This window comes from Zootoca vivipara, chromosome 15 (assembly GCF_963506605.1).
Source record: "Zootoca vivipara chromosome 15, rZooViv1.1, whole genome shotgun sequence".
Classification (NCBI taxonomy): domain Eukaryota; kingdom Metazoa; phylum Chordata; class Lepidosauria; order Squamata; family Lacertidae; genus Zootoca; species Zootoca vivipara.
The window spans coordinates 35,236,015-35,263,440 of NC_083290.1; the positions used below are offsets into that span (position 1 = coordinate 35,236,015).

General features: G+C 46.2%; 1 protein-coding gene across 1 annotated transcript; it reads left to right on the plus strand.

Annotated features, from left to right (window-relative positions):
* The first annotated feature begins 333 nt into the window (after positions 1-333).
* LOC118096986 (matrix metalloproteinase-17-like) lies at positions 334-26,347 on the plus strand. The gene is made up of 11 exons (XM_035139497.2): positions 334-922; positions 3,546-4,001; positions 6,427-6,559; positions 8,633-8,810; positions 10,722-11,005; positions 13,391-13,567; positions 17,551-17,641; positions 19,399-19,481; positions 21,327-21,479; positions 23,008-23,265; positions 24,956-26,347. Exons 2-11 carry the CDS (start codon positions 3,810-3,812, stop codon positions 25,252-25,254), a joined length of 1,848 nt encoding a protein of 615 aa, XP_034995388.2. The 5' UTR covers positions 334-922; positions 3,546-3,809; the 3' UTR covers positions 25,255-26,347.
* Positions 26,348-27,426: the final 1,079 nt, after the last annotated feature.

A 27,426-nucleotide genomic window follows, 5' to 3' on the forward strand; every position in this document is an offset into this window, starting at 1 on the left:
GTTTTTTAAGGTTAAAAGTGTGGCATTTACTCCCAACAACTTCATGGTGAGTACCGGCACCCTTTTCCCTTAAAAAAAATAAATCTCTTTTTTTTAATAACACTGGACAGGCCCTACTTATTCTAGTGTATAGAATACCAAGTTCAGTCCTCAGTATCTCCAGCTGAAGGGTTGAGAAGGCTTCTCTGTTCAACTGCCTCTGCAATCATGGTCAGGTTAAATGTTTATTGTGCCCCTACATAATATTTCATACAATTCAGTTAGTTTCTTAGGGAGTAGCTTTTCCGAACAAAAATCTCAACAAGATCACAGAGGATTTTTTCCCCTTTTTCTTTTAACGATTAACTGCATCCTTCCAGGATACAGAGCTGGTGCTTTCTGATGCTTTCAAAATACTCACCCCTCTCTCTCTGTGTGTATACATTTCCATTCATAAAATACCGACCCTTTAAATAACCACAAGGAACAGAACATGAAAATAGCTCCTGACAATATTAATCTGAAATAGGCTTCCTCTGAAATCTTCCAGCATCCCATCTCTAGGCTATTAAGGAAGCATAAAAAAGAAAAAAAAACCAAAGAGGGAGAGGGAGGGAATCAGCAGCCAGAGGCAATAATAGTTAAGTGCAAAGGCAGGAGATGCTTGCAGCTGTTTATTAAGTTGTGCAAAGCAGATTACAGTCGCCGCCAGAGTCTCTGCAGAGCTAGCTGGGCTCGGCTTGGATGCAGTGGGATTGGATGGGGAGGGGTCTTAGCTGCTGAGATTTAGCCCCATGCTAGAAATGGGTGGTTTGAGCAGCCCTCTTCCAGAGGGACGGCTCTGCCAGCGGATTCCCTCCACTGAAGGCAGAGCGGAATTGGAGCAAAGTCCTTCTTGGGGGACCAGTCAGGAGGAGGGGAGCGTGTTGGCACTTCTGAACACGTGAGTAAGAGCTCCCGTTTTAGGATCCTAAGACGATACATGAAGATCTACTGCTTTGGAATGGATATATTGATGGAGAAGGTGTAAAACGTGCAGGGGAATATAAGATAAGACTGATGAAATGAATCGGAAGATAAATAAATAGTAAATCAACACAACTGAAGGGGGGGGAGAAAGGATATTGAGATCACATATGGGTGAGCGGGAGGGGGAGGGGGAATGTATGAATTTATTGGTGCAAATTTTCTAACTGTGATGATATTGGAATTTTGAATTTAAATTTAATTTTTTGGTATTTGAGGGTGTTTCCTTGGTAATGTGAAGTTTGTGTATTTATTTGTAATGTGTCTTTCAATAAAATATTTAAAATAAAATAATAATAATAATAATAATAATAATAATGGTAACTTCTGTAAATGCCCAAGCGCTTCCAGTTGGAAGAGGTGAATTGGAAACCGGAAAAGACAGAAAGAGAGGAAAGCGAATCCTGTGGGAATGAGGGAAGGGGGTTGGTGAGCCTGAATGGCTGCTTTACTTCTTGGGAAATGATAGTCACACACCCAATAGCAGGAGTGATATTTTTGGTCAAGGTGGAGGGGAAACATCCCTCTCTAATAGACAGTTCCTTAAGAGCACCGGCAGGGTGGGTACCAACCTCTAATGAATGAGGTGAGCCCCTGTGTATATTAAAAACAACAACAACTATATATGTAGCCTAAATGTCTCAATAGGTTTGCCTTTGCAACAAGCCTGCTGTTTTGCAGATGGGAAACAGAGGCAGACAGAGAGCGATAGGGGCTCCTCCTTAGATCTCCTAGATGCACGGTCCATGAATCTGTGCTGGAATTTCTGGCCTTTATGAAGAGGGGCGATTGTTTCAGAATGGCGATGACCCACTGAAACAACACCAGGCACCTGTAATCCCAGAGAGGGGAAAACTGACTGGAAAAGGCCACACCAGGGGTAGCTAGAAGAGTGCTGTTCAGATGTCGTTGCCCTACTCTAGCTCCCATTAGCCCCACTCTGCACAGCCAGTGGTCAGAGATGATAGCAGCTGTGGTCCAACAACATCTTGAGGACTCCATGCTGGCTGCCCCAGTGCTCAGTCTCTGAAATCAGGGGTGCTTTGCCCACCCATTGCTAAAAGCTACAGGGCCAAACTAGGTGTCTCCGTGTGGCCTCTAGTTCTGCTTTTGTTGTTGCTGGGGAGCAGAAATGGTGAGGGTTGGTAGGCAGGCAAACAGTTCTTTTGCAGCTTCTGCCAAGGATCAACTCACTTGTCTTTTGGGACTGGCAGAGACTGTGCAGAGTTGGCCCTAACAATTCATTCACTCATAATCTTTTAAGTGTTTGTGTAGTTGTGTGCGTACGACTCTGCGGACACAGTGTGGGCACTTTCAGACTTTCGCTAATTTGCCGTGCGATTCAATCACATCCTAGCAAATTCAAATTGCTCTATTTTTTTGATTGTGCAACAAATGTGCTTCGCATAAGACTTTTTAACACTTAAGAAAGGTGTTAGAACACGGCAGAACCGTGTTGGAAACCGCTTCCTTTGATGCAATCTCATCTAACCTCCCCACAAACAAATCAGAGCAATTGCTCTCTGACTATTTAATGCCATCTAATCTCCCTGCAAACAAATCAGGATGGATGCTCAGTAAACAGGTTGCCTGGGAGCATGTGGGCATGCAAGTAGGAAAGGGGTCTCTCAGCTTCCCTGTCCACCACACCCTGAATCTCATGGCTCCAGGCTCAGTCTGTTTGCCTTGTCTCCGGTTGTCTCTTTGTCCATTTTTGCTGCAACGGCAGCAACAGGCAGAACAGGACAAAAGCAAATCTTCATATGGTCCTTGTTGACTGTGGACCTTCCCCAAACTCTAAAAACAAAACAAAACAAAACCAAAAGTGGAGGTTTATTGGCAGTTCTTTTTTGCAACCTTAAAATTTTTTTTTTAAGGAGCACATTGTTGCTTTTTAAAATAAGCTGGTTCTAGCAACATTTAGTAGACATAAGAGAGTGTGAAAAGCACAAAGGATTTTGTTGTAGCCGAATCCTGATATTTTATCATGTGTTGTTATTGGATGCTGCCAAAAGTCCCCATGCTGCTGGATAATATGCTAAGAGCTGTGCTGGCAACTCTGACTAAAATTTCCTTGCAATTCAGCAGCTTTTTCTCTTGTAGATTCCTTTCCTTATAAATCTCCCCTTTCTCTACACTCTACCCAGTCCAAGCCAAACTAAGCACTCTGCTCTCAAAATGCACAAGGCCTTTCATGAAGATCATTTTGATTTAAGGCTCATCCACACTTGTGCTGTACCTAAAAAAATCGTAGGTCTGAGTTGTTTCAATGTGCTCGGATTCAGAGATAAGGAGCAGGTTTTTCCAGGGGAAAATGATGGAATACTTTGTATTCCACACTTCCTCACACTACTACCGGTAGTTGTGAAGATAAAGGTGAGAATCATGTATTTGCTGCCCTGGGCTTCTTGGAGAAAGGATGGAGATGCAGGGATGAGTTTGGATATGTTGATGTGAACTGCTAGAAAGAAGTACGTAGCCTAGTCTGGTTTACTTGTCGAACGATTCCATAGGAAGACTCTGACCTCTCTCTGTTTCAGCCATTTCCTCCATTGAGGCTCTGATTTGGGAGGTGAAGTTTGCAGCTGGAGAAATGCATTCGTGCCCACGTCCCAACCTCAGGAACGAAACGGCAGCTTTCCTAGATCGCCAGCCTGGAATCGGAGCTGACGGCAAGGCTTTTCAAACAAAATCAGCAAGATTGGCTGGATTGTGAAGGCTGCTTTTGGAGCCGTTCATTTTGGACTTGGGAGAATTGGTGAGCCAGGGAGGCCTACTCAAAGCAGCGTGTTTTTGCTAACTGGATGGAGACTGGGAAAGGGCATTTGCCCAAGAAACATCGCATGAAGCAACACCGCCAGCTGGAGTGCAGGCAGGAGACAAAGCTGTTGCCTTTCCCCGGGTTCTTGGTTCTTCTTCTTCTGCTGCTGCTTCTGGCTTTGCCATCCTTTGCCCATCCCAGACCCACTCCCACCGATGAGAGCGGAGAGATCGTGGTAAGTCGTTCCTGGAGTATGCTCCACCAGATCTAATGTTCTTTGCCTGCTAGCGTGAGTTTTGAGGTTGTACAACCGAAGAATCCAATGCAACATTTGCTCGAACGGAAATTTGTGCAACAGACTGAAAGCAGATTGATTACGGATTATTTTTAAAACATGCACTCTCTGCCTTTCCATTTTTTAAATTTTTTTTAAGAAGTGCAAAATATTGGTTTCATTGCTCCATATTCTTCACGTATTATATTTGAAATATTAATGGCAGAATTTTAATTTTTTACATTTGTAGTCGAAACTGGAGAACCGGGATTATAGAGATGCTCAGGAATTTGCAGCTGATGTCAGATTGATGTTTTCCAATTGTTACAAGTATAATCCTCCTGATGATGAGGTGGTTGCTATGACACGGAAACTTTCAAGCTCAGAGCAGTTGTGTTGTATTCCAGCGCTGTGTATTTAATCTCTTGCCACTGTTTTGCACTGGGAGCTCTCTGAGTTTCCAAGTAAACCCTCTCAAGGTAGGGTTCCAACATTCTGGAGCCCCGAAACCCGGACAAGTTTGGGGAGCCTCCCCATCATCATCCTGCATCTCCGTTGTTCGCCCCCTCCCTGCCGATGACCCCTCTCTCGTCCGCCTGCTCGCCCCCTCCTTCCCTCCCCTCTCTTACCTTTGCTGTCTTTGGTCTCCTGCCCTCTGAAAGATGAGGCTGAGCGGCCCTGGGAAGGGTTGTGCCAGGAAAGGCCTCTGGAGGCTCCACTGAGTCTAGCATCACCCACGGAGGGCTGTGTAAGGCCTGGTGGCTGCCAGAAATCCTACTGGCCACCCCCCCCCACCCAATTTTTTTTTAAAAAATTACAAAATACAAAAATCCCTTGGGAGGGGCATGCTGGCCCCCCAAAAGAGGACATGTCTAGGGAAACTCATATGTATGGCAGCCCTATCTCAAGGTGACTTACATAGTAGTTTATGAATCAAAATACATCAGTGTTTATATACATATATAAGACAAGATTATGATTATGATTTATTGAATTTATATACCACCCTATACCCGGAGGTCTCAGGGCAGTTCACAGAAAAGATCAACATAAAAACCACAATATATATATATAATCAAAATAAAAACAACAACCTAATAACACCTGCCCCCCCCCCCCAAATGAGCCACATTTTAAAAGGGCTTAGGATGCCCTTTCTAACCAGGACTGGTTAAAAAGGAATGGTTAAAAGGCCTGGTTAAAAAGGAATGTTTTTGCCTGGTGCCTAAAGGTGTATAGTGAAGGTGCCAGGCAAACTTCCCTGGGGAGAGCATTCCACATGCAGGGAGCCACTGCAGAGAAGGCCCGTTCTCATGTTGCCGCCTTCCAGATTGCTCAAGAAGGATGACTTCTACAGAAAAACAACAACCTAGCAGGGGCGGAGGAAGGTGGTGGTGGTGGTGGCGGACCGCCCCGGGTGTCTTCACTGAGGGGGGTTGACATTCGGTACACCGCCCACCTGCAACTCTCAAGCCTACCCTGAGCCATTGGGGGAAGAGGGGGAGCTGTGCCGCTTTGCCGGCGGCATTCTCCCCTTCCCCCTTCATTTTGGCAGCTTGGGAGTCACGGGTGGGCGGTGCGCCGAATGTCTGCCATTGGCGCCGTGCTCCGCCCCCGTGGGCAGTTCACTCCGCCCCCGGCTGCACGGTGTGCGTGCTGCTCTGTGCACCCAAGCAGCTACCCCACGCCTGGGTGGGCATCCTCTGAGCCCCGCCCCCCTCAGGAGCGCATCAGGCCCGCCTCTAGAGAACGCCCGCCCTAGGTACCGTGGGCATATGCTTTGCTGCTGCAACCCAGGAGTAATAAAGTACACACTTAGCAGATACTATAAAATTTAATTTCCACAAATCCAACTCTTATCAAGGGGCATCATAGCAAAATATGTATCAATGTGCAGAACCACTTGAAACAGAGAAGTCTTCAAAGACTTCCTAAAAGACTGGAATGTGGTACTTTCTGGGCTTCCCATAGGCATCTAGCTGGCTGCTTTGAGAATAGGATGTTGGATTTGACAAGCCTTTTTTTGCCTGGTATATTCCAGCCTTCTCTGACTTGGTCCCTTCCAGATATTTAAAACTACAACTCCCATCAGCCTTGGGAGTTGTTCAGATCATCTGATGATATATTCTGCTAGTGAGTTTTTCCGCATGGGCATGTGCCACGTGCAATTTGCAAAGAGCTGTTTCAAGTGCCTGCTTCCTGCGCCTCCTGCTTTTTCCTGCTTTGCATGACATGACTATTGATTTCAGTTCCCGGCAAATGAATCCGTGAAACAGACAAATAACACAAAGGGACAGTACTTTGGCTTAGAGGGTTTGAGATCTTGGAAAGAACGGTGAGAAAGCTACACTGACCAGAGTTCTTTACCTATTGTGTTTTCCCCTAGGAGTGGCTGACCCAGTATGGATACCTTCCTCCAGCGGATCCCGTAACAGGCCAGTTGCAGACTTGGGAGGCAGTGACCAGTGCCATCCGTGTGATGCAACGTTTTGCAGGCATTGCGGAGACTGGGATTCCAGGTATAGTTATATTTTTTTAAAGCAACTCTTAAGAATTCTAGTTCCTGCTATTTCTCACTGGCTGAGTGTGCAACCCCAGAGTCGGTCATGACTGGACCTAATGGTCAGGGGTCCCTTTACCTTTACCTTTTTATGTTCACGCCAGACTTGTATTGAAGCACTAGCCTTGTAGATCGTAACGGCATGCTGGCCAGTATGTGAAGTTTCACCATAGCTCAAACAGTAGAGCATGAGACTCTTGGTTATGAGTTCGAACCCCACGTAGGGTAAAATATTCCTGCATTGCACGGCCTTGGACTGGCACCTCCTTTGGCACGTTATGGTCTTTCGGGTGGGAGATTAAGACCTCCCTCCCAGCCCAGCCCTTTTAAATTCCTAACTTTAAAATCTAAAATCAGTTTTCATTGTTCAGTTTTCCTGGTGTTGTTGTGCAATTTCGTTACCCTGATTTTGTTCTCTGCTTTATAGTTTGTTATTTATAGTCATCTGTCTATTGATTGATTGATCTCCCAACTGGGATAGCTCAGTCAGTGGAGCATGAGACTTTTAATTTCAGGGTTGCATGTTCAAGCCCCACACTGGACAAAAAAAATTGAGCATTGCAGGGGGTTGGACTTGATGACCCTCGTGGTCCCTTCCAACTCTATAATTCTATTTGATCATTCTATTCTATCATATATATATATAAATAGTTGCCCAGAAAACTTTGATATTGTTAGTAAACATACAGATAGATAATGATAGATAATGAACAGCTCTAAAGCCGGATTCCAAAAAACTCCAGTTGCATCCCATATAAGTAAGCTCTGAAGAGTCTGGAATTGATCCAAGCACAGATAAGACCAGGATTTATGCTCAGAAAGGCTAGGCTAAAGTAGCATTCCAGGGGGTGGGGTGGATCAGAATATGCACCCCCCAAAAAACAAAATCTCCTAAGGCAGGCATAGTCAATATGATTCCTGGCCAACCAACTTTTGGGACTACAGCTTCCATCATCCCTGACCATTGGCCTTCTGTCTGAGGCTGGTGGGAATTGTAGTCCCAAACTACATATGCTGCCTAACCCTGTTTGAAGAAAACTGCGCATAGTTATCCACTGTTACTCCAAGCCTGCAAGATACTCTTGAGGCCAAGTTGAATCGATGCGTTTCAGAGGGCTTTCAGAGATGACCAGAATCTTAAATATCATGGCATCCAAATCCAGACTTGTGGTCTGTTCCCCTCCAGACAAACCACGGCCGGAACACAAGTTTTGTTCTTGGCTTATTGCTTGCGGCTTGTTTGGAGGAAACAAGCCCAGATTTGGATACCAGAACACACCAGACTCTGGGAGCAAAATGAGCTGTGTTTGAGCACACTGTATGAGCACACCCGTAATTTGCATTAAACCACAGTTTACGCTTTTTGCATGCAAGCCAATTCTGTGCCTGGGTTGTGCCACTTCAGATTTTATGTGGGCGTGCACACAATAAATACTCCTTGGTCCCAAAATGTAACCGAGAGCATTCGCTTACAGTCTGATGTGGTACGGTAAGTCTCGGGCACTGATTCCCTACCTTGGGAAAAACTAGGCTGAGGTAGACAACATGGAGACCTCCTGATGAGTGCATTCCCATCTGCCCCAGCCATTTGTACATATGCATGATGGGAGCTGTAGTCTATTAACATCTGGATGGTACCATATTGGTGACCCCTAAACTTGAGGGATGCAAGATTCTGGACTAGGAACATAGGAAGCTTCTACTGAGTCAGATTGTTGCTCCATCTAGCTCAGTATTGTCTACACTGACCGACAGCAGCTATCCAGGATTCCAGACAGCCCTGCCTGGGGATGCTGGAGATTGACCCTTGGACCTTCTGCATGCACCGCAGATGTCCTACACACTGAACTACATTTCTATCAGCGCCGGGTGGTTCCCCTGCAAAGGGCACCAAGCCCAAGGGGCACAAAACAACAACCACCATCTATATTTATATTGGTACCTACTCAAAGTTTGGGGTGTGTGGGTGTGTTGTCCTTGTTCATGGCACCATATTACGAAGTCCTCCCCTGTTTCTGTTTCCCTTAAACAGACGATGCCACGTTGGCTCTGATCCAAATGCCCCGCTGTTCGCTTCCTGACGTTATCAGCACCTTCCCAGAAAAGCTTCCTCTGCGGAGGAGCAGGAGCAGGAAAAGGCGGAGGAGAAGGAAGAGTCGGAGCAAGAGGAGCGCAGGCTCGGTTTGGACGAAGCGGAACATTTCCTGGAGGTAGGTATCCACATTGCCGTTGCCAATTTATTTACTTACCCCATTTCCCACTGGTAATTGCCGTTGCACTGTGTCTCCCATCAGCCCTGGAGGAGACTGATGAAAGCCCAGCAATACCTGGAAGGCTTCAGGGCCCCCATCCTTGTTTTGTTATGCCTGAAAGATGAAGCAAGTGAGAGGGAAAGAAGATAAAGTCCCTATCAGGGAAGAATGGCAGATCAAGTTGATGGATTATGCAGAAATGGCTAAAATGACCAGAAGAATCGGAAATCAGGAAGACCAAAATGTTAATAAGGAATTGGGGGGGGATTTATAACCTTAAAAACTATTGTAAACAATTAAAATTGTCAGTAGGATTGGAATATTGCTTGTAGCTTAATGGTGAATTTTAGATACAATGGAGATTTGGGTTATCATAAAAGATGCAGGAGGAAATGATTAACAATAGGACCCACAAAGGGGAGGTGGGAAGTCCAGGAGATTCCTTGGAATCTTGTTTTCAGGGGCGTAGCCAGGATGAAAATTGGGGGGGGGGCAAGGGGCGGTGCCAAGGGGCAGGGCCAAGGGGCGGGGGGAGGGGCCACAGTGGGGCAAGGAAAGCTCCCTTCTCCCTTGCTGGCTGTGGGGCGGGCGGAGGGAAAGCCAGGCAGCCGCTTTGCGCGGTTTGCTAGAAGGGACGTCTCCCTTCTCCCTGGCTGGCTGTGGGGCAGGCGGAGGGAAAGCCAGGCAACCGCTTTGCCTGAAGGGCAGGCTGGCCAGCGGCCCTGCTTCTAGAGGGGGGCAACTGCCCCCTCCTGCCCCCCTGCCTACGCCCATGCTTGTTTTTATGTTGGATATGTGATTGTAAAACTTTAATCTGGAAAACCGAATAAATAATTAAAAAGAAAAGGGAAGATGAAGCAAGCTGGCGGTGTGTGACACACATGAAAACAAAGAAAGGTTTTCTGCATGCTAGATAGTCTACAAGTTCACTATGTGGGCCTTCACTTGTAACTTGTAACTAGTCTTTTATTGGCATAAGTTAAAACAGTATAGGAGCACTGTAAACATTAAACAACATTAGCAGGCCTAGAGTAACATTTGTGATGTAATTAGGAAAATATATTAATAAGGGCAGTGAATGAATTAGATAAAGGTACAAAGACGCAGAAAAGATCAGAGACAATGATTGGAAACCGGGGTGGGGGGAGTCCGGGGGTTGAAATAACCTCTTAAAGATATCGCTTTGTGTTTTGGAATGAATGCAAATATCAATGTAAGCAAAAACTTTTAAAATAAAATATTTTAAAATAAGTTAAAACAGTATAATCATAAAATCATACAAAGTCATCCAAATACAGTCAAACTCGGTTCCCGAACGCCTCCCTTATTGTACGTTTCGGCTCCCGAATGCCGGAAACCCAGCTCCAGTTTTCAAATGATTTTCGGAAGCCGAACGGTGCTTCACGACTTCCGTTTTGAGTTCCCCTATTGTATTGAGGCTTCCGCTTTCAGTTTTCGGTTGTCGAATGTTTCGGAAGTCAAACAGTCTTCTGGAACAGATTACATTCGACATCCGAGGTTTGACTGTACATTGATCATCCAAACACATAAAATATATAAAAGACTAGATAACCGCCATTGAATAAATCAGGCAACTTTAGATTTAGCTTTAAAGATCTTGGCTAAGTACCCCGAAACAATCTTGGTAGTTTTGGGTGTATCACCCCTCAACAAATATTGGCTTACAGACTCTTTGCAAATCAATATTTTGAGCTGTGAGGGGGTCAGTAGGAGATCTCTGCGCTGGGCCTTCCCCAGTGGGCCTTCTTAATCCAAGAAGGGTCTCCTCACCTTCCATTCTGTGTCTGGTCCAGGCCAAATAGGTGATGGATCTGGTTGCTTCCCATCTGTCTGTTGTCTCCAACCCAGAGTGAAGACCTACCCACGGGAAGCCCGCCTCAGCCGAGAGACCATGCGCGTATTGATGTATTACGCCTTGAAGGTATGGAGTGAAGCCACACCCTTGAACTTCCACGAGGTGGGCAGCCACACGGCTGACATCTCTGTGGAGTTCCTCCGCCTGGACCACCACGACGGCTACCCTTTCGACGGGCCAGGTGGAATGGTCGCTCATGCCTTCTTTCCCGGAGACCCTCAGAGGGCCGGCAACGTCCACTTTGATGGCGACGAGGAATGGACGTTCCGTTCACCAGGTGAGTTGGCTTTCTTTGCTTGGTGGGTTGGGGATGGAAGAGGCAAGGTGCATTTCACCATAAAGCGAAGGGAAACAGTGACAGTGGAGGCAGGACCGTTGCCACAACTAGAAGAGGGATTTGTCTTCCCAATTTCCTTTTGGTATATTTAGTCAATAGCCACTTGATGGTTGAGGCTTACAAAGCGCTTTGCACTGGGCTTTGTGAGCACAGACCATCAGTGGACATCATTGTAACGTCACAAGATGGGCCTTCTCTGCAGTGGCTCCCCGTCTGTGGAATGCTCTCTCCAGGGAAGTACACCTGGCGCCTTCATTATACACCTTTAGGCACCAGGCAGAAATGTTTCCTCCTTAACCAGGCCTTTCGTTGATCTTATTGACACCCGACACCCTTTTAGAATGTGGCCCTAGAGCTGGCGAAATAGTCATCCACTTAGAATCACTTAAACTGGCTGGGGATTTAATTCAGTGCCAAAGTGACAACAGGGTTGGTGTCTGTTGCCTTGGGAAGGTTGATGGAGGCTTCCTGTAGACACCTTTAAACCGTTCATCTGCTCTTGATTGTTTTGCACCTGTCTGGGACCCTTCAGGTCTTCCACTGGTGCTTGTGAGGACTCCGAGCCCCCTATCCGCCACCCTCTTAGTGGTGGCGGTTACCTTTTCCTTCCTCAAAAAGCACAGAGAGCTTCCTCGTTCAGCTCTATACAGTTTTCAAGGCTCATATCCCTTCTAGTGCAGGGGAAGTAAGTCTCTAGGTGCATGCTTTCTCTCCTGTTTTTGAGGGGTAGGGAGCTGCTCTGGGGTTAGGGAGCAGAGAAGTAACCACACGGGCAGGGCCGTCTTAAGGATACCCGGCGCCAATGTTCAAAGATCCCTCCGGCGCCCCCCCTTCACCTTTTTACAGTGGGGAAGAGGCAGAGGCTCTGGGGCTCGCCCTCGGCGGCCGGCCGCCTCCTGGCAGCCCTCACGTGTTGCAAGGGTTTGGCGAAGTGTGCACACGACATGGTAGGCCTTGGCACTTCGGCAGCTCCTGCCGCCATGCCCTGAGGGCCCCTTCGCCGAGGGGGAGATGGGAAAGACAAGAGGCAGCCCTCCGGGTGGGACAGGATGGAGGCTCCGGGCGCCGCTCGGCATGGCAGAGGTGGGCGAGGGCGGCGAGCTGATGCGGGGAGGCGCCGTGTCCGGCCTATGCCTCTTCCGTGGCGCCCTCCAGCGCCCTCCAGAACTTGGCGCTGTGGTTCCCCGTGCCACTAGCCTCTATGGCTAAGACGCCCCTGCACATGGGGTGGTGCCTATGGCGCTCACTCAAAAATCTAAACATGCCCACAGACCTGAAAAGGTTGGTGATCCCAGCCATGGTTAGATTGGTACTGAATGGACATGTTTGCCTTGTGCAAGCGATTGGGCTAAATGGACTTCTGTTTTCTTTCTTTCTTTCTTTCTTTCTTTCTTTCTTTCTTTCTTTCTTTCTTTCTTTCTTTCTTTCTTTCTTTCTTTCTTTCTTTCTTTCTTTCTTTCTTTCTTTCTGGCTTTCTTTCCAGTTTCCATTTTATTTATTTATGCTTTTCAAGTTTATACTTTTCACTAATTTTATCCATTTCACTAATTTTACAATCATTTTGACATTTCAAAACTTGAGTTCCTTCCCCCTCATTCTGCGGTTCCTCAAATTTATTTTTTGTATCTTCTGCATATCCAAATTAACTTAATTTACTCATTTATTCATACTCTTATAAACCTGCAAGTTATTGCAATAATCCTGCCAATGTCCTTATCTGTTTACAGTTTGTTTGTAAATATTCAATAAACCATTTCCATTCTTTTATAAAAAGTTTGTTATCTTGATATCTTATTCTTTTGGTAAGTTTCACCATTTATGCATATTCCATAACACTAGTTACAGGTAGGTAGCCGTGTTGGTCTGAGTCGAAGCAAAATAAAAAAATTCCTTCAGTAGCACCTTAAAGACCAACAAAGTTTATATTTTGGTATGAGCTTTCGTGTGCATGCACACTTCTTCAGATCAGGTATCTGAAGAAGTGTGCATGCACACGAAAGCTCATACCAAAATATAAACTTTGTTGGTCTTTAAGGTGCTACTGAAGGAATTTTTTTATTTTGCATATTCTGTAAGTTTTTGTATCCATTCTTCCTTCGCTGGGACTTCCATAGTTCTTTCCATAGTTGGGCAAGTAACATTCTTGCCGCTGTAGTTGCACACATGAATAAGTTTCTATACATTTTAGGTAGTTCTGTCCCTATAACTCCCAAAATAATGGTGTGTGTGTGTGTTGTTGTTTTTTTACAAAGGTTATTCTATGGTTGTTTTTGCCTGGCAATGTGTTTGTGATTCTCTCGATAAGTCACGCTCTTCTTTTGGCAGATGACTTTGGCACCGACCTTTTTGCTGTGGCAGTTCACGAGTTTGGCCATAGCCTCGGGCTGGCACATTCACCCTCCAAGCATTCGATCATGCGCCCCTACTACCAGGGACCAGTGGGAGACCCATTGCAATACCAGCTGCATCCGGATGACCGGACTGAGATACAAAAGCTTTACGGTATGTGCAGTGGGGGGATCGCTGAGCAGCATGGACCTACTGTAGGGAGGGCTTCATCTAAGTCTCTTAGATCATTGGGACCTACTGAGAGGTCTCTGGGTGATTTGCAGTAGATCGGCACAGATTTCTGACTCCCGGCTGCTGAGCATTTTGCGACAAAGGCCACATTTGCACCACACATTTAAAACGCTACGATATTGCTTTAACAGCTGTAGCTTCTCCCAAAGAATCATGGGAACTGTAGTTTGTTAAGGGTGCTGAGTTGTTAGGAGTCCACTGTTCCCCTCGCAGAGCTGCAATTCCTAAAGCTGTTTAACAATCAATCTCTGGGAATTGTGTGGGCGAGGGTCTCCTAACACCTTTGTAATGATACCAGAAGTATACAAAGGTACAGTTAATTTTCACGATCTTTACCTTTAACTAGATAACAAGCTTACCCAAATTGATCAAAACAGATGTCTTCATCTGCCTGTCCTAGATAGGGTTGCCACATTTTTTTAAAAGTAAAAACAATCAGGACACCCTGAAAGTTTTCAGCTTTTTGTGGACAAACCTCAAAGTTGTTTACAAAAATGCCCCCAAATCGTGATTTTTCAGTTTGCTCACCATAGATCCAAGACAAACCATCGCCCTCGTCCTGGAGAATGAGGCTGGATCTAGACACATCAAAGAAGCATTTCAGTTAAATGTGTTGTAAACTTTGTAGGAGAAATTGAATTAGCAAAAATGGACCTCCACAGCGCCATCTGGTGTCACAGTGTCAGAATGCATAAACAGAGCATATAAAGCGTTTTTTCTTTGCCATTGTAGCTGAGTCCTGACTTCTTCTTCATCATCCTTTACTGCCAGCACTGGAGCAAATCATCCCAATGCTGCTTGCAGAGGCAGACAGAGGCAGAAGTTTCAGCATAGCTGCCAAGTTATCCCTTTTTTAAAGGGATTTTCCCTCATGCTGAATAGGCTTCCTCGCGAGAAAAGGGAAAACTTGGCAGCTATGAGTTTCAGATCCATTCCAGCCTTTTTATTCTGCCTGCGTCTCTCTCATGACTGCTTCCTTCTTCCTCCCTTCATCTTTCCCCCACTGCTACTTCCCTACAGGTCACAACCACCGATGGGGGTGCATTGCCCTTTGACACTCTCTCCTCCTTGCCATGACCCCTGGCTTTTTGAAACATTACAGTGTGTCTGGGCACCCGCAGCACTCACCAGTGCATGTCTATGTACACTGCTTAGAGACTTCAGTAATTAAGCAGTATATAAATACCTAAAATAAATGCATCTTGGGGTTCTGGGAAGAAACAAAACAGATCTCACTGGACTGAAGCCTGTCCTCTCCTTCTCTAGATAACAAATTGCAGCAAGTCAAATAGGCCTCTTAAAGAGGATTAGGGGCAAAGAGTGTTAATCGTGCACATCTCTGATCCGTCAAACTGTATGCCCATATTTGCTCCAGCTGGGCAAATTCCTAACAGAGCTGCACTTAGATTAATAGACTTACCATTTTTTTCCTAAGATCCATGGAACGGCCTGTTAGGATTGCCCGATCTGTCCTTCTATAGTCAGAGAATCCTGACAGCTCCTTCTGTGAGTCGCAGAAAAACACAATGCAGGCTGGGAAAAACTAGTCCCAAATCTGGATAAGGCAGTGAGGTTTGGAAAACGAAATCGTTGGGCTTTTGCAAAGACGCCTTTAGGGATGTGAAAAAGTGGAGCCGGGCTTGTATTCCAGAGTCAACTTCTTGCACTCTGGCAGATGAAATGGGATATTTTTCCTTTGGCTGTATCTTCTTTTATTTTCTTCTTTGGCGATCACTCGTAGCTGAGTAAGATTGTCTTCCATAAACATGGTCTTAACAGTGATTGTGGAGGCCATTTCTGGATCCACATGTCCTTACACAGTGGGGACATAGGTTTCCAGGCAGGAGTTGATCATGGTGAGGGTTTGCCAAGCATGCCTTCCTCTTAGCATGTTTCTCCCTTTCGTCTTGAGTTCGAGCGTCTTCAAAGTCCATGACACCTTTGGTAAAGGCTGTTCTTCAATTGGAGCGCTCACAGGCCAGTGTTTCCCAGTTGTCGGTGTTTATACTACATTTTTTTAGATTTGCCTTGAGAGAGTCTTTAAACCTCCTTTGTTGTCCACCAGCAACACACTTTCCATTTTTAAGTTCGAAATAGAGTAGTTGCTTTGGAAGACGATAATCAGGCATCCAGACAACATGACCACTCCAACGAAGTTATAGCTGTATCAGAACCTATCAGCACAGAGGCTGTAGCTCAAGGCTAGAGTGTCTACCTTGCATGCAGAACTCCCAAGGTTCAATCCCCTGTATCTTCAGGTAAGGCTGAAACAGAAACTTGTCTGAAATCCTAGAGAGTCACTGTCAGTCAGCTAGATGGGTCAATGGCAGCTCCCTGTGTTCCTGCGTGACTGCAAAGTTTGCTCTGAGAATCCTGTTTCTATGATTTTACTGCATCAGAATCTAGAGCAGTTCCAACGCAGATTTTAGCAATGGCTGTCTATCTCCGCAGGCCATACTTGGCCAAGCAGTAAGGCTAGTATCTGATAGGCCTCACTCTTTCGTTTGCCCTGGACCTCTTCCAGATAAATCAAAATATTTATTTGAACTGGACATCTCTCTGCATTTTCCTCTTTCTATGAAATATACCACATACTGTAAATCGGGGAGCAGGAAACCCTTTTCCTAGGAAGGGCCCATGAACCACAGGAAACATCACCAGCCAGTGTGACCAATGGCCAGGGATGTTTAGAGTTTTAGCCCAGATTTATCACTCCTGTTTGGGCTCACTGCTTTTCAGGTGCGCTGTTGCCTCTCAGACAACAATCCTATGCACATTTACTTGGGGGATGTCCTAAGAAATGCAGTTTTTACGAGCAGATATCACAGAATGGGTGTGTGTGTGCCAGCAGAAAATATGTGCTTTGGATGTGCCTGGTAAAAGCACCTCTGAAACCACCCTGTGATAAATTCATAACCGCCAACGCTGCAACCAGCCTTTAGATTCCCAAACAAAATAAAGTGATCCCTCACATTTTGAGATGCAGACTAAAAGCAGTCTGAGTTTGGACAAAAAATAAGGAAATCATGAGCCATAGCCGATGATGGGCAGTGCTAAAGTAAGGTGATATTTAAAGCTCTGCAGGACTGCAGAATTCAACCTTCACCAACCTCTAAAGCAGGCTTCCTCAAACTTGGCCCTCCAGATGTTTTTGGTCTACAACTCCCATGGTCCCTAGTTGCAGGACCAGTGGTCAAGGGTGATGGGAATTGTAGTCTCAAAACATCTGGAGGGCTGAGTTTGAGGAAGCCTGCTCCAAAGGTTTCTGAATGTTTTCCAGTGCTGGGCTGGCTGATGGGACTTAGGTGTCCAAAACATCTGGAGGGTATCAGATCACATGATATTAGGCCAAGGGCCTGCATGCAGCTCAGGATGTGGGCTACCCACTCCAGTTTGGTGTAGTGGTAAGCTTGGCCATGAAGCTCGCTGGGTGCCCTTGGGCCAGCCGCCAACACTCAGCCCAAACTACCTCACAGGTTACAGGTAGGTAGCCGTGTTGGTCTGGGTCGAAGTAAAATAAAAAAATTCCTTCAGTAGCACCTTAAAGACCAACTAAGTTTTTATTTTGGTATGAGCTTTCGTGTGCATGCACACTTCTTCAGATACTTCTTCTTATCTGAAGAAGTGTGCATGCACACGAAAGCTCATACCAAAATAAAAACTTAGTTGGTCTTTAAGGTGCTACTGAAGGAATTTTTTTATTTTACCTCACAGGGTTGCTGTGAAGATCATATGGAACTGGGGGGGGGGGGATGCAGGGCACTCTGACCTCCTTGGAGGAAAGGTGGGATAGAAGATGCCATAACAATCAATCAATCAAACAAAAATAAATAAATAAGCAAGCAAGCAAATTGTGTATTTATGTTTACACATCCATGTTATCTCTCTCTCTTTCTCTCTGCCAGGAAGTCGAGTTCTTCATTCTACGGAGAACCCAGAGATAACCTCGCTCCTCCCAGATCTTCTCTCCTTGCCGCACGACTTCCCTGCCCTCAGGTTAGAAAGGGCCCTTTCTGCCCCATACCTTGGGGGAAAGGATAGACAAAGGGTTCTTTACGGCATATGCGTGCGCTGGACCCCGCTCGACTCCGCAGGTGCTGTTCCCAGCGCCTATACATCTGCAGTGTCGAATGTGATGCTGCAAATGACGGCACAGTCACAGAACAGGTGTGGGGAGCATTTGGCCCCCCCAGATGTGGCTGAGTTACAGTGCCCATCATTCTTGGCCATTGGCTGTGCTTGTAGGGGCTGATGGGAGTTGTAGTTCAGCAACATGAATTACATATAAAACATGTATGGCTAACTGGCAACCCAAGTATAGCTCCCTAATTGATTTCTGGCCCACATTCACATACGATAATTCAGCAGCTGTGCTGGCAACACACACACACACACACACACACACACACACACACACACACACACACAGTGGAACCTCACGCTGTAAACCCAGAAGTAAATGCTTCCATTTTTGATGGCACCTCGGAAATCGAACTTCTGAGGCGGCTACTGTATTGAGTTTTTCGTATTATTTTTCCCCGTTTTGAGGCTTCCATATTGAGTTTTCGATTTTCGAACATTTCGGAACTCAAATGGTCTTCTGGAACGGATTACTTTCGAAAACCGAGGTTCCACTGTACACACACACACACACACACACACACACACACACACACACACACACCAATCCTCTGTAGAAAAGTTAAACTCACATTTGTTGTTCTGCCCACTTTTGGTTCTGGCCCTGTCTGCCATTGGCATGTGGCCCCCAGGAGGGAATTTTGGCCTTCATGCTAAAATAAGTTTATCTATCTCTTCTTTAGATAGTTGAGGGTTAGGAGCCATGCATGCTTCTCATATCGCAGCAGGAGAAGTTCTACGGACCTTCTGGTTCATGTACAGTATGCCCCTGTACTGAAGTGAGCCTCTAGGTTTGCTGTGTGAAATGTTGAACTGCTGTCTGTTGAGCACATGGCATATAAAAATAGGCATTACAATGTTTTTCATTGGGCAAGCATCTTGCCGTTTCTTGTGTTAACAGAGAATTCTGCATCATAAATCTTCCTCGTGTCTGAGGGTTTTATGCAGCTCAAAATCATACCCAATCTGACATTAACAAAAGCAGACCCAGGCTTTTTACTTGTTTTTTGTTTAGAAAATCACTTTAATAGTATGTAGCTTTCCCCAGTGGAATAATCCTTGTTTCCTATGGTGCTGTGTACGGGTAACTTCCCAGGCTCCTCTCAGTAGACTGGGAGATGATCAAATGGGCACCTTTTAAATTTTGGCTTCGTCCATATGTGCCATTGAAGCTTTATGCCTTTTGCAGAGTCATCAGTACATCTGGACTGTGGAAGGATGCAAATCTATCCTCTTCCTTTCAAAACCGCTGTATTGATTCACTGACCAACAGTGTTCGCAACCCACAGTGTTCGCAACCTGCAGCGCTGCGTCTGCGCACGTGCGAGTCACAATTCGGCGCTTCTGCACATGCGCAAAGTGCAAGCACTGAAACCCGGAAGTAGCCCGTTTGGGTACCTCCGGTTTCAGCGCGGGACGCAACCTGAAAAGACGCAACCTGATGCGTCTGTAACCCGAGGTATGAGTGTATATCCCTTGAGGTCCTATTGCCCACAGAAGGGATGTGAACATGAATGGAAAAGGAGAGGCCAACTTTTCCTTCTTGAAGATAAATTTTAAAATACCGCACTGAGAAGTCACATTGCTGCCTTTCCCCCACTTCTTCATTTCAGGTCCGGGAAGGAATTCCCCGATCGCTGCGCCTCCAACATTGACGCTGTCACTCAGATCAGAGGTGAAACGTTCTTTTTCAAAGGTCTGTGGCGTTTTCTGTGACCTTGTTATGTGAAGTCAATTTTTTCCAGCAGTAGCTGAGTGGTATCAGAACATGCTTGCTTTGCATGCAAAAGAAGAAGAAGAAAGCCCCAAATTCAAAACCTGGCAATGTCAGGTCAGGGCCGGCAGGAAAAAATCCTGTCTGAAATCCTCGAGAGCCAACCGCAGTCAGCCAACTCTGGAGCGGCCAATGTGATGTTGCTGAACTCCATTTCCCAACAGCCCCAATAGGCCTATATAAGAAGGTAAAGGATCCCTGCTTTACCTTCCGGCTGTAGGGGTACCTATTTATCTACTTGCACTTTGACGTGCTGTCGAACTGCTAGGTTGGCAGGAGCTGGAATCGAGCAAGGGGAGCTCACCCCGTTGCGGGGATTCAAACCGCCGACCTTCTGATCGGCAAGCCCTAGGCTCAGTGGTTTAGACCACAATGCCACCATCGTCCCTATGGCCTATATAGTCAGGAATAATTGGAGCTCCAGCCCAGCCACAGTGGTCCAATCCATTGTCCTGTAACCAGATTCCAAAACAGTGTCTAGTCCAAAGCAATGCATGTTGGGACAAAAACAAAACAACAATAAATAAATCCAGCAGGACCTGCAGCCAAACTAAGTTCATTGTAGCTCACATGCGCCACCTTGCCCCTGTGATTGAGCCCCCCCATGGCGTGCTGATGTCACTTGTGCACCTCACAAGGGTTGTGGATGGCGCTGTGGTCTAAACCACTGAGCCTCTTGGGCTTGCCGATCAGAAGGTTGGCAGTTCGAATCCCAGTGACAGAGTGATCTCCCGTTGCTCTATCCCAGCTCCTGCCAACCTAGCAGTTCAAAAGCATGTCAGTGTAAAGTAGATAAATAGGTACTGCTCTGGGGGGAAGGTAAACGGCATTTCTGTGCGCTCTGGTTTCTGTCACGGTGTCCATTGTGCCAGAAGCAGTTTAGTCATGCTGGCCACATGACCTGAAAAGCTGTCTGCGGACAAACGCCGGCTCCCTCGGCCTGAAAGCAAGATGAGTGCCACAACCCCATAGTCACCTTTGACTGGACTTAACTATCCTTACCTACTTGTGCACACTATGGGGCATGCTCATGTGTTGCATAGATGCTCTGTGGCTTGTGCGTATGACGTGAGCACGCCACGCGCCGTGTGTGCACAGCTGCCATGGAACTTTGGACGGCTCAGCGCCTTCATTGAATTTTATTTTTGCGGGGTCTGCCCCATCCCTTACTTGGCATGCCTGTTGCAGCTTCTGGGAGCTCGTGACCAAGAGCTCAAGAACAGGCCTTGCAAACGGGCCATTCCAGCTCTACGATTCTATGATACGGAAGGCAGAACACCACACCAGAAAGGAAAAGAGATAGAAAGAGAAAAGTGAAAACCAGGCTCCTTCTGGCCTTGCTATTATAGTCAGCATGACCTAGCCAGAAGAGATAACAGAACCAGTTTAAACCAGCTGTACTTGGCTTCTCTGAAGGAATAACCCAAACATCATGAACCTTCTGCTTGTTTCTTCCACACAGAGAAGCTTCCAGAACCCTCTTGAATTAATTAGATTAGGAAAGATCTCTACACATCAGATCAATAATTTCTGTACTAAGAAATGCAAACTGATAGTGTGTTATGTCTGAGGCAATCCTAGCTGTTCTCTCGCAATCTGTAGCAGTTAGAATGGTGTGTGTTTATGATAGAGTGCTTGGAAAAGTGGTAGGTCGGCTCGCAACATTCTGTCATGTTGCAGAGTGACCAAGAGATATCAAGCTACTTCTCCTTAGCTGGGATGTGACGTTGTATTTTTCCTACCCCTACCCCCCCCCCAATATGGCAGGTCAGTACTTCTGGCGCCTGACTCAAGGTCGGCACCTCACCTCTCTGCGCCCAGCCTTGATCACCGGCTTCTGGCGAGGCCTCCCTTCCACCCTCCGCAAAGTAGACGCCGTTTATGAGAGACACATAGATCATCGCATCCTCTTCTTTAGCGGTAAGGGGGTGGGTGTTCCTGTGTGTGAGGCAACTGGACTGGCTTGCATAAGAAAGTCCAAACTAGGTCCATCTCCCTAGAGCAAGTCCTTTGAAGGAGAACTACCTGAACATGATTGACAGATGGTATTTGACTCCGAGTAGGCTTGCTAAGATTTACAAGACAGAATCAGATAAGTGCTGGAAGTGTAAAGAGGTGAAGGGAACATTCCTTCATATGTGGTGGACGTATAAAAGGGTAAAAGAGTATTGGGAAATGATTTACAGTGGTGCCTCGCTTAATGAACGCCCTGTAAGACGAAATTTTCGCTTAAAGAAAGGATTTTTCTAGCGGAGGTTGCCTCGCTAGACGAATTCATTTTACGAAAAATTCGTCTAGCGAATCGCGGTTTCCCATAGGAATGCATTGAAATGCAATTAATGCGTTCCTATGGGCAAAAGTAAAAAAAATTCAGTGCATTCCTATTGGATTCGCTAGACGAATTTTTCGTTATAAGAATAGACCCCGTGGAACGAATTAAATTCATCTAGCGAGGCACCACTGTATAATGAATTGAGAAAAATGTTTAAAAGTACTTTCCCTAAAAAACCCCAGAGTCCTTTCTGCTGGGGATAACTCAGACTGAAATTCCCAGGGGTCAGAAAAGATTATTTATGTATGCAACAACTGCGGCCCGTGTTTTGTTATCCCCAAAATGGAAAATGAGCAAGGTTCCGACCAGAGAGGACTGGCAACTTAAGTTGACAGAATATGCACAACTTGCAGTCTTAACATATAGAATAAGAGAACAAGAAGAACACACGTTTAGAGAAGATTGGAAAAGGTTTATTGCATATGTGGAAAATAATTGTGTACAGCTGAAAACGCCAGCAGCGTTAAGATAAATTCAACAGTGTAAATAAGTTTTGATGGATGCAAAATGGAAAACCAATTGGTATACCGGTAGTTTTTGTAAATTATGCAGATATGAGATATGTAAAATGAACAATGGAAAGAGAAGAATGGAATTCATTAATATCTTAAGGATGTAAAATGTTTATCTGAAATTGTAAAACAGAAAATTTAATAAAATCATTAAAAAACAACTAGGTCCATCTCACATCCTGTTTCCAACTGATGAGAGCGGGATTCGCTATAATAAAATTGTTAGTTTTTGAGACACTACAACTTGTTGTGTTTGCTGGAATATATATATATATATATATATATATATATATATATATATATACATATATACATACACACACACACACACACACACACACACACACACACACACACATATACCCTTTACATCCCATGCTTTCACAGCTCAAGGTGCTGCACATGGCTCTGCCTCTCTCCATCCTCACAACAATCCTTTGAGGTAGGTTAGGTTGAGAGAGACAGACTGGCCCAGGATCACTCTGTGAGCTTCATGGGTAGGTGGGGATTTGAACCCTTGTCCCCTAGGTTCTGGGCCAACACACTAGCCACTACACAACACTGCCTTGCTATTGATGTCCTCTCTTTCTCTTCCCTGCTCAAGGACCTCTGTACTGGGTATTTAAGGACAACAGTGTGGAAGAGGGCTACCCCCGCCCTGTCACAGACTTTGGGCTGCCCCAGGGGGGCATCGATGGTGCTTTCTCGTGGCCTGTTGACAGGAAAACCTATTTCTTCAAGGGAGACCTGCACTGGTGCTATGATGAAGCCACAGCACGTATGGAAGAAGGATTCCCCATCCTCAGAGAACCCTGGGAGCACTTCCCCGCCTCCGTGGATGCTGTGCTGAGTGAGAGTAATGGTGAGCTTGTACTTAATTTATATATATACCGTACTTTTCTGTGTATATAAGACTAGGTTTTTTCCTTTTAAATTATGCTAAAAAGTGGGGGTCGTCTTATACATGGATAGCACGTAGTGTGGGTGTTTGATTGGTTGCTTCCGTGGCTGTCAGCGGTTACTGGGCGTGTTATTGGTTGCTGCGTCAATGGCTGGTGTTGCTTGGCTGACACTGCGGCAATTGGACGGGCGATTGGCAGCTTTTGCTGGCAATGGGACAGGTGAGAGGCGGATTTTGCGACGCATGCTGGTGAGCGATTTTCAGCAATCCTCCCCAAAAGAAGTTCAACAACTCTGTGCCATCTCCCCCCATTTTCTTAAATTTGAGTCTCCCAAAACATGGAAAAATACGGTAATTTTTATTAAGTTTTCTGTTTTACAATTTAGAATACTCATTTAAACATCCTTAAATGACTTCCCTTCTTCTCTTTCTATGGTTTATTCTGCATATCACAATTCCCTGCATATTTTACATAAACTAAACCATTCAGTATTCCATTATTACATCCATCAAAACTTATTTACACTGTTGAATTTATCTGAATGCTCCCAAAGTTTTCAAGTGTACACAAATTCCTCCCATATATTCAATAAACTTTTTCCAATCTTCTCTAAACATATGTTCTTCTTGTTCTCTTATTCTATATCAGGCATCCCCAGACTTCGGCCCTCCAGATGTTTTGGACTACAATTCCCATCTTCCCTGACCACTGGTCCTGTTAGCTAGGAATCATGGGAGTTGTAGGCCAAAACATCTGGAGGGCCGCAGTTTGGGGATGCCTGCTCTATATGTTAAGTCTGCAAGCTGCACATATTCTGTCAGCTTAGGTTGCCATTCTTCTTTAGTTGGGACCTCGCTCATTTTCCATTTTGGGGCTAACAAAACATGGGCCGCAGTAGTGGCATGCATGAATAACCTTCTTTGACACCTGGGAATTTCCATCTGAATTATCCCCAACAAAAAGGACTCTGGTTTTTGTTTTGTTTTTTAAGTATTAGCTTGTACTTAATTTTTCATTGCATTTCACTGGAATTCCCTGCAGTCCTGTCTAGTTGCTTCCAAATGACGGAAACATGTTTCGATAATAATGCAATAGCGTTGCCAAAGCAGCGCAGCACAACTAAGGAAGTGGAATGATCAATCTGTCACTAATGCGTTATTATCGCATCAATGACATGTTGCAGAATTTGTTGTTGTTGTTTAGTCGTTTAGTCGTGTCCGACTCTTCGTGACCCCATGGACCAGGCACTCCTGTCTTGCACTGCCTCCCGCAGTTTGGTCAGACTCATGTTCGTAGCTTCGAGAACACTGTCCAACCATCTCGTCCTCTGTCGTCCCCTTCTCCTAGTGCCCTCCATCTTTCCCAACATCAGGGTCTTTTCCAGGGAGTCTTCTCTTCTCATGAGGTGGCCAAAGTATTGGAGCCTCAGCTTCACGATCTGTCCTACCAGTGAGCACTCAGGGCTGATTTCCTTCAGAATGGATAGGTTTGATCTTCTTGCAGTCCATGGGACTCTCAAGAGTCTCCTCCAGCATACAACCCAGAATGCAACCCATAAAAAACAGAAACCCTGTCTGGCGGGACCCTTTTTCCTGTCCTCTGAAATATCCTGCTTATTTGTTGCTGATGCCGCCCTTTGTCTTGCTGCAGGAACACTGTATGCCTTTAAGGGCAGGGAGTACTGGAAGTTTGAGCCACGCAACCTCAAGCCCCAGACTGGCTACCCTCGATCCATAGCTAAGGACTGGCTGGATTGCACAGGCGAACTGTACCCTCCCCGGAGCCTGCCTACCAGCCCCGCGTCAGGAGCCGAACGCCGGCCGGATTTGCGGGGCCCACAGCTGGAGGTGGAGCGATGTGTGTGCTTTTGCTCTGCCTTCCGTGCGATGCCATGGGGCTTGCTCAGCTGCCTGCTGGTGGCTCTCCTGGCACTGCAAGGATTTGCCTAGGAAGGACCACAGAACCTTGCCCGGTGTGATCACTTTGCTCCACAAGGGTCCTCGGCAGCACCGACCCCAATCGCCACGTTGGACGTCCGTGGGAGGGAAGGAAAAGAATAGGAAGAAAGAGGGGAAAGGGAGAGGGATCCCCAATGAAGCATGATGTGGGGAAGCAACGTTGGTGCAAGGATGAGATTGCAGTCCTTCAGCCACAGGGGCAGCGGCTCTGCCTGTGGTTAAAGGAAATTCTTCAAACAGGAATCCTTTGGTGCAAATGCAACATGAAAGGGGACACAATGCAAAAGGTTTTTCAGGATCTGAGAGCATCCTATGTGGAACGCCGGCAGTGCTGCAGTGTTGACATCTGTCTGTCTCGAGAGACAGTGGAGTGCGCTTCCAGGGTGAAGTCAAACCACTATGTTAGCAGCACCCAAGTGACCTCCCCAGGGCACAAGCCTGGGCAGCATATATGGAGGTCCTGGGCTGTCCCAGACGAGAAGGCCCACCAACCAGCCTCGGTGGTGTGGTCCAAAGGAAAACAGAGTAATATGTTGGGCACCAGTATGGCTGCAGGAGTTGCTGAAAGGAGGCATGCAAGGCGTCATGCAACCATCTTTGGGACTCCACTTGGATTGGTGTAGGGTTTACTTTTGAGCCCCTTTTTTCTCCCAAAGATGTCCCCCAAGGCAGTGGAGGTTTAGGGCCAGAGTTTTTCTTCTCCTAGATGGGCTACCTTCCCAGGTTGACAAGCCCCAGGTTGACCCTTATAGACTGTCAATATTTTGCTGGGGGGCGGGGATTCAAGAGCATAACTGGGAAATTTAAGTTTGCTCAATTAAACTGGATTAAACTGCTCTGTTGCCTGTCTGCAACGTATCCACTTTAAAACAACACATCAAAACAGACTTTTTGCAGTTTGGAAAAAGGTTGGGAAAGTGGGGTGAAAATATGATTAATGGGAAGACTTTTAAATGCCCCGTGAGCAAAACAGGGTGAATGCAGGACAAATGCTTATTGACATATTAAAAAGGTAAAGGGGCCCCTGACCATCAGGTCCAGTCGTGTCTGACTCTGGGGTTGCGGCGCTCATCTCGCTCTATAGGCTGAGGGAGCCAGCGTTTGTCCGCAGACAGCTTCCGGGTCATGTAGCCAGCATGACAAAGCTGCTTCTGGTGAACCAGAGCAGCACACGGAAACGCCGTTTACCTTCCCGCCGGAGTGGTCCCTATTTATCTACTTGCACTTTGATGTGCTTTTGAACTGCTAGGTGGGCAGGAGCTGGGACCGAGCAATGGGAGCTCACCCCGTTGCAGGGATTTGAACCGCTGACCTTCTGATCGGCAAGCCCTAGACTCTGTGGTTTAACCCACAGCGCCATTTGGGTCCCTTATTAACATATTAACGCTCCATAAATGAATCAGAATGAATACTCAATAAAGATTGCATATAGAAGCTTTGTGAAAGCAAACCAGGTTGTGTGGAGGAGCCCTTAGAGCTTGAAGATGACCATCCCTAGCTAGCCTTTCGTAGAATTTTTTGTATGACACAAGGCAAAAAGGTGGCCTCGCCATGGGCTCCTTCTGTGATGCCTTCACCCCCAAGCACTTCACTGTGAGCCACTGGCACCAGGGACAGAATTTGTTGTTTTGGAAAGGAAACCATGAGTCACTTTTCACTCAGAGGAGCAGCTCGTCGGCAGCCTCTTCCTGTGGTTGGGCCATTAGCACAGCTGTGGAATGATTCAGAACCGCTTGCCGGGGCCTGCCGGGCTGACTGACAAAGCATCATTGTAGGCTGAAGACCACAGAGACTCTGTTGAAAAGAACAGGGCTGCCTAAGGCGAGGAGGGGTGAGGAGAGAGAGTGTGCAGGATTTGCTGTTTTTGAAACAGGAATCCCAAAGGGAGGGAGGGCCATTCAGCACCCGAGTCACTAGACATTCCAGACTCTGTTGTAAATTGAGACTTTTAAGAGGATGTAGATCTGGTGTCCAATCCCCTCCACCCAAAACACACAGAGACCTGCTTGCCCGTTGCTCACCTTTTATTGGATGGGCAATAGGGGCACCTAACCCAGGTTCCGCCTTGCGAGAGGCACAAAATGGGCACAAAGAGCCTTGGGCATTTACCAGCAGTTATTAAAATTAATATCAAATCATGCCGTTGTGGGGGTTTGTTTTGTT

What these genes read in the sequence shown, in the direction of transcription:
- LOC118096986 (XM_035139497.2), top strand. Translation starts at nt 3,810, where the DNA reads ATGGAGACTGGGAAAGGGCATTTGCCCAAGAAACATCGCATGAAGCAA. An exon ending in AAGCGGAACATTTCCTGGAG is followed by an intron (nt 8,811 to 10,721) that starts GTAGGTATCCAC and finishes TCTCCAACCCAG; the next exon opens with AGTGAAGACCTACCCACGGG. An exon ending in ATGGACGTTCCGTTCACCAG is followed by an intron (nt 11,006 to 13,390) that starts GTGAGTTGGCTT and finishes TTCTTTTGGCAG; the next exon opens with ATGACTTTGGCACCGACCTT.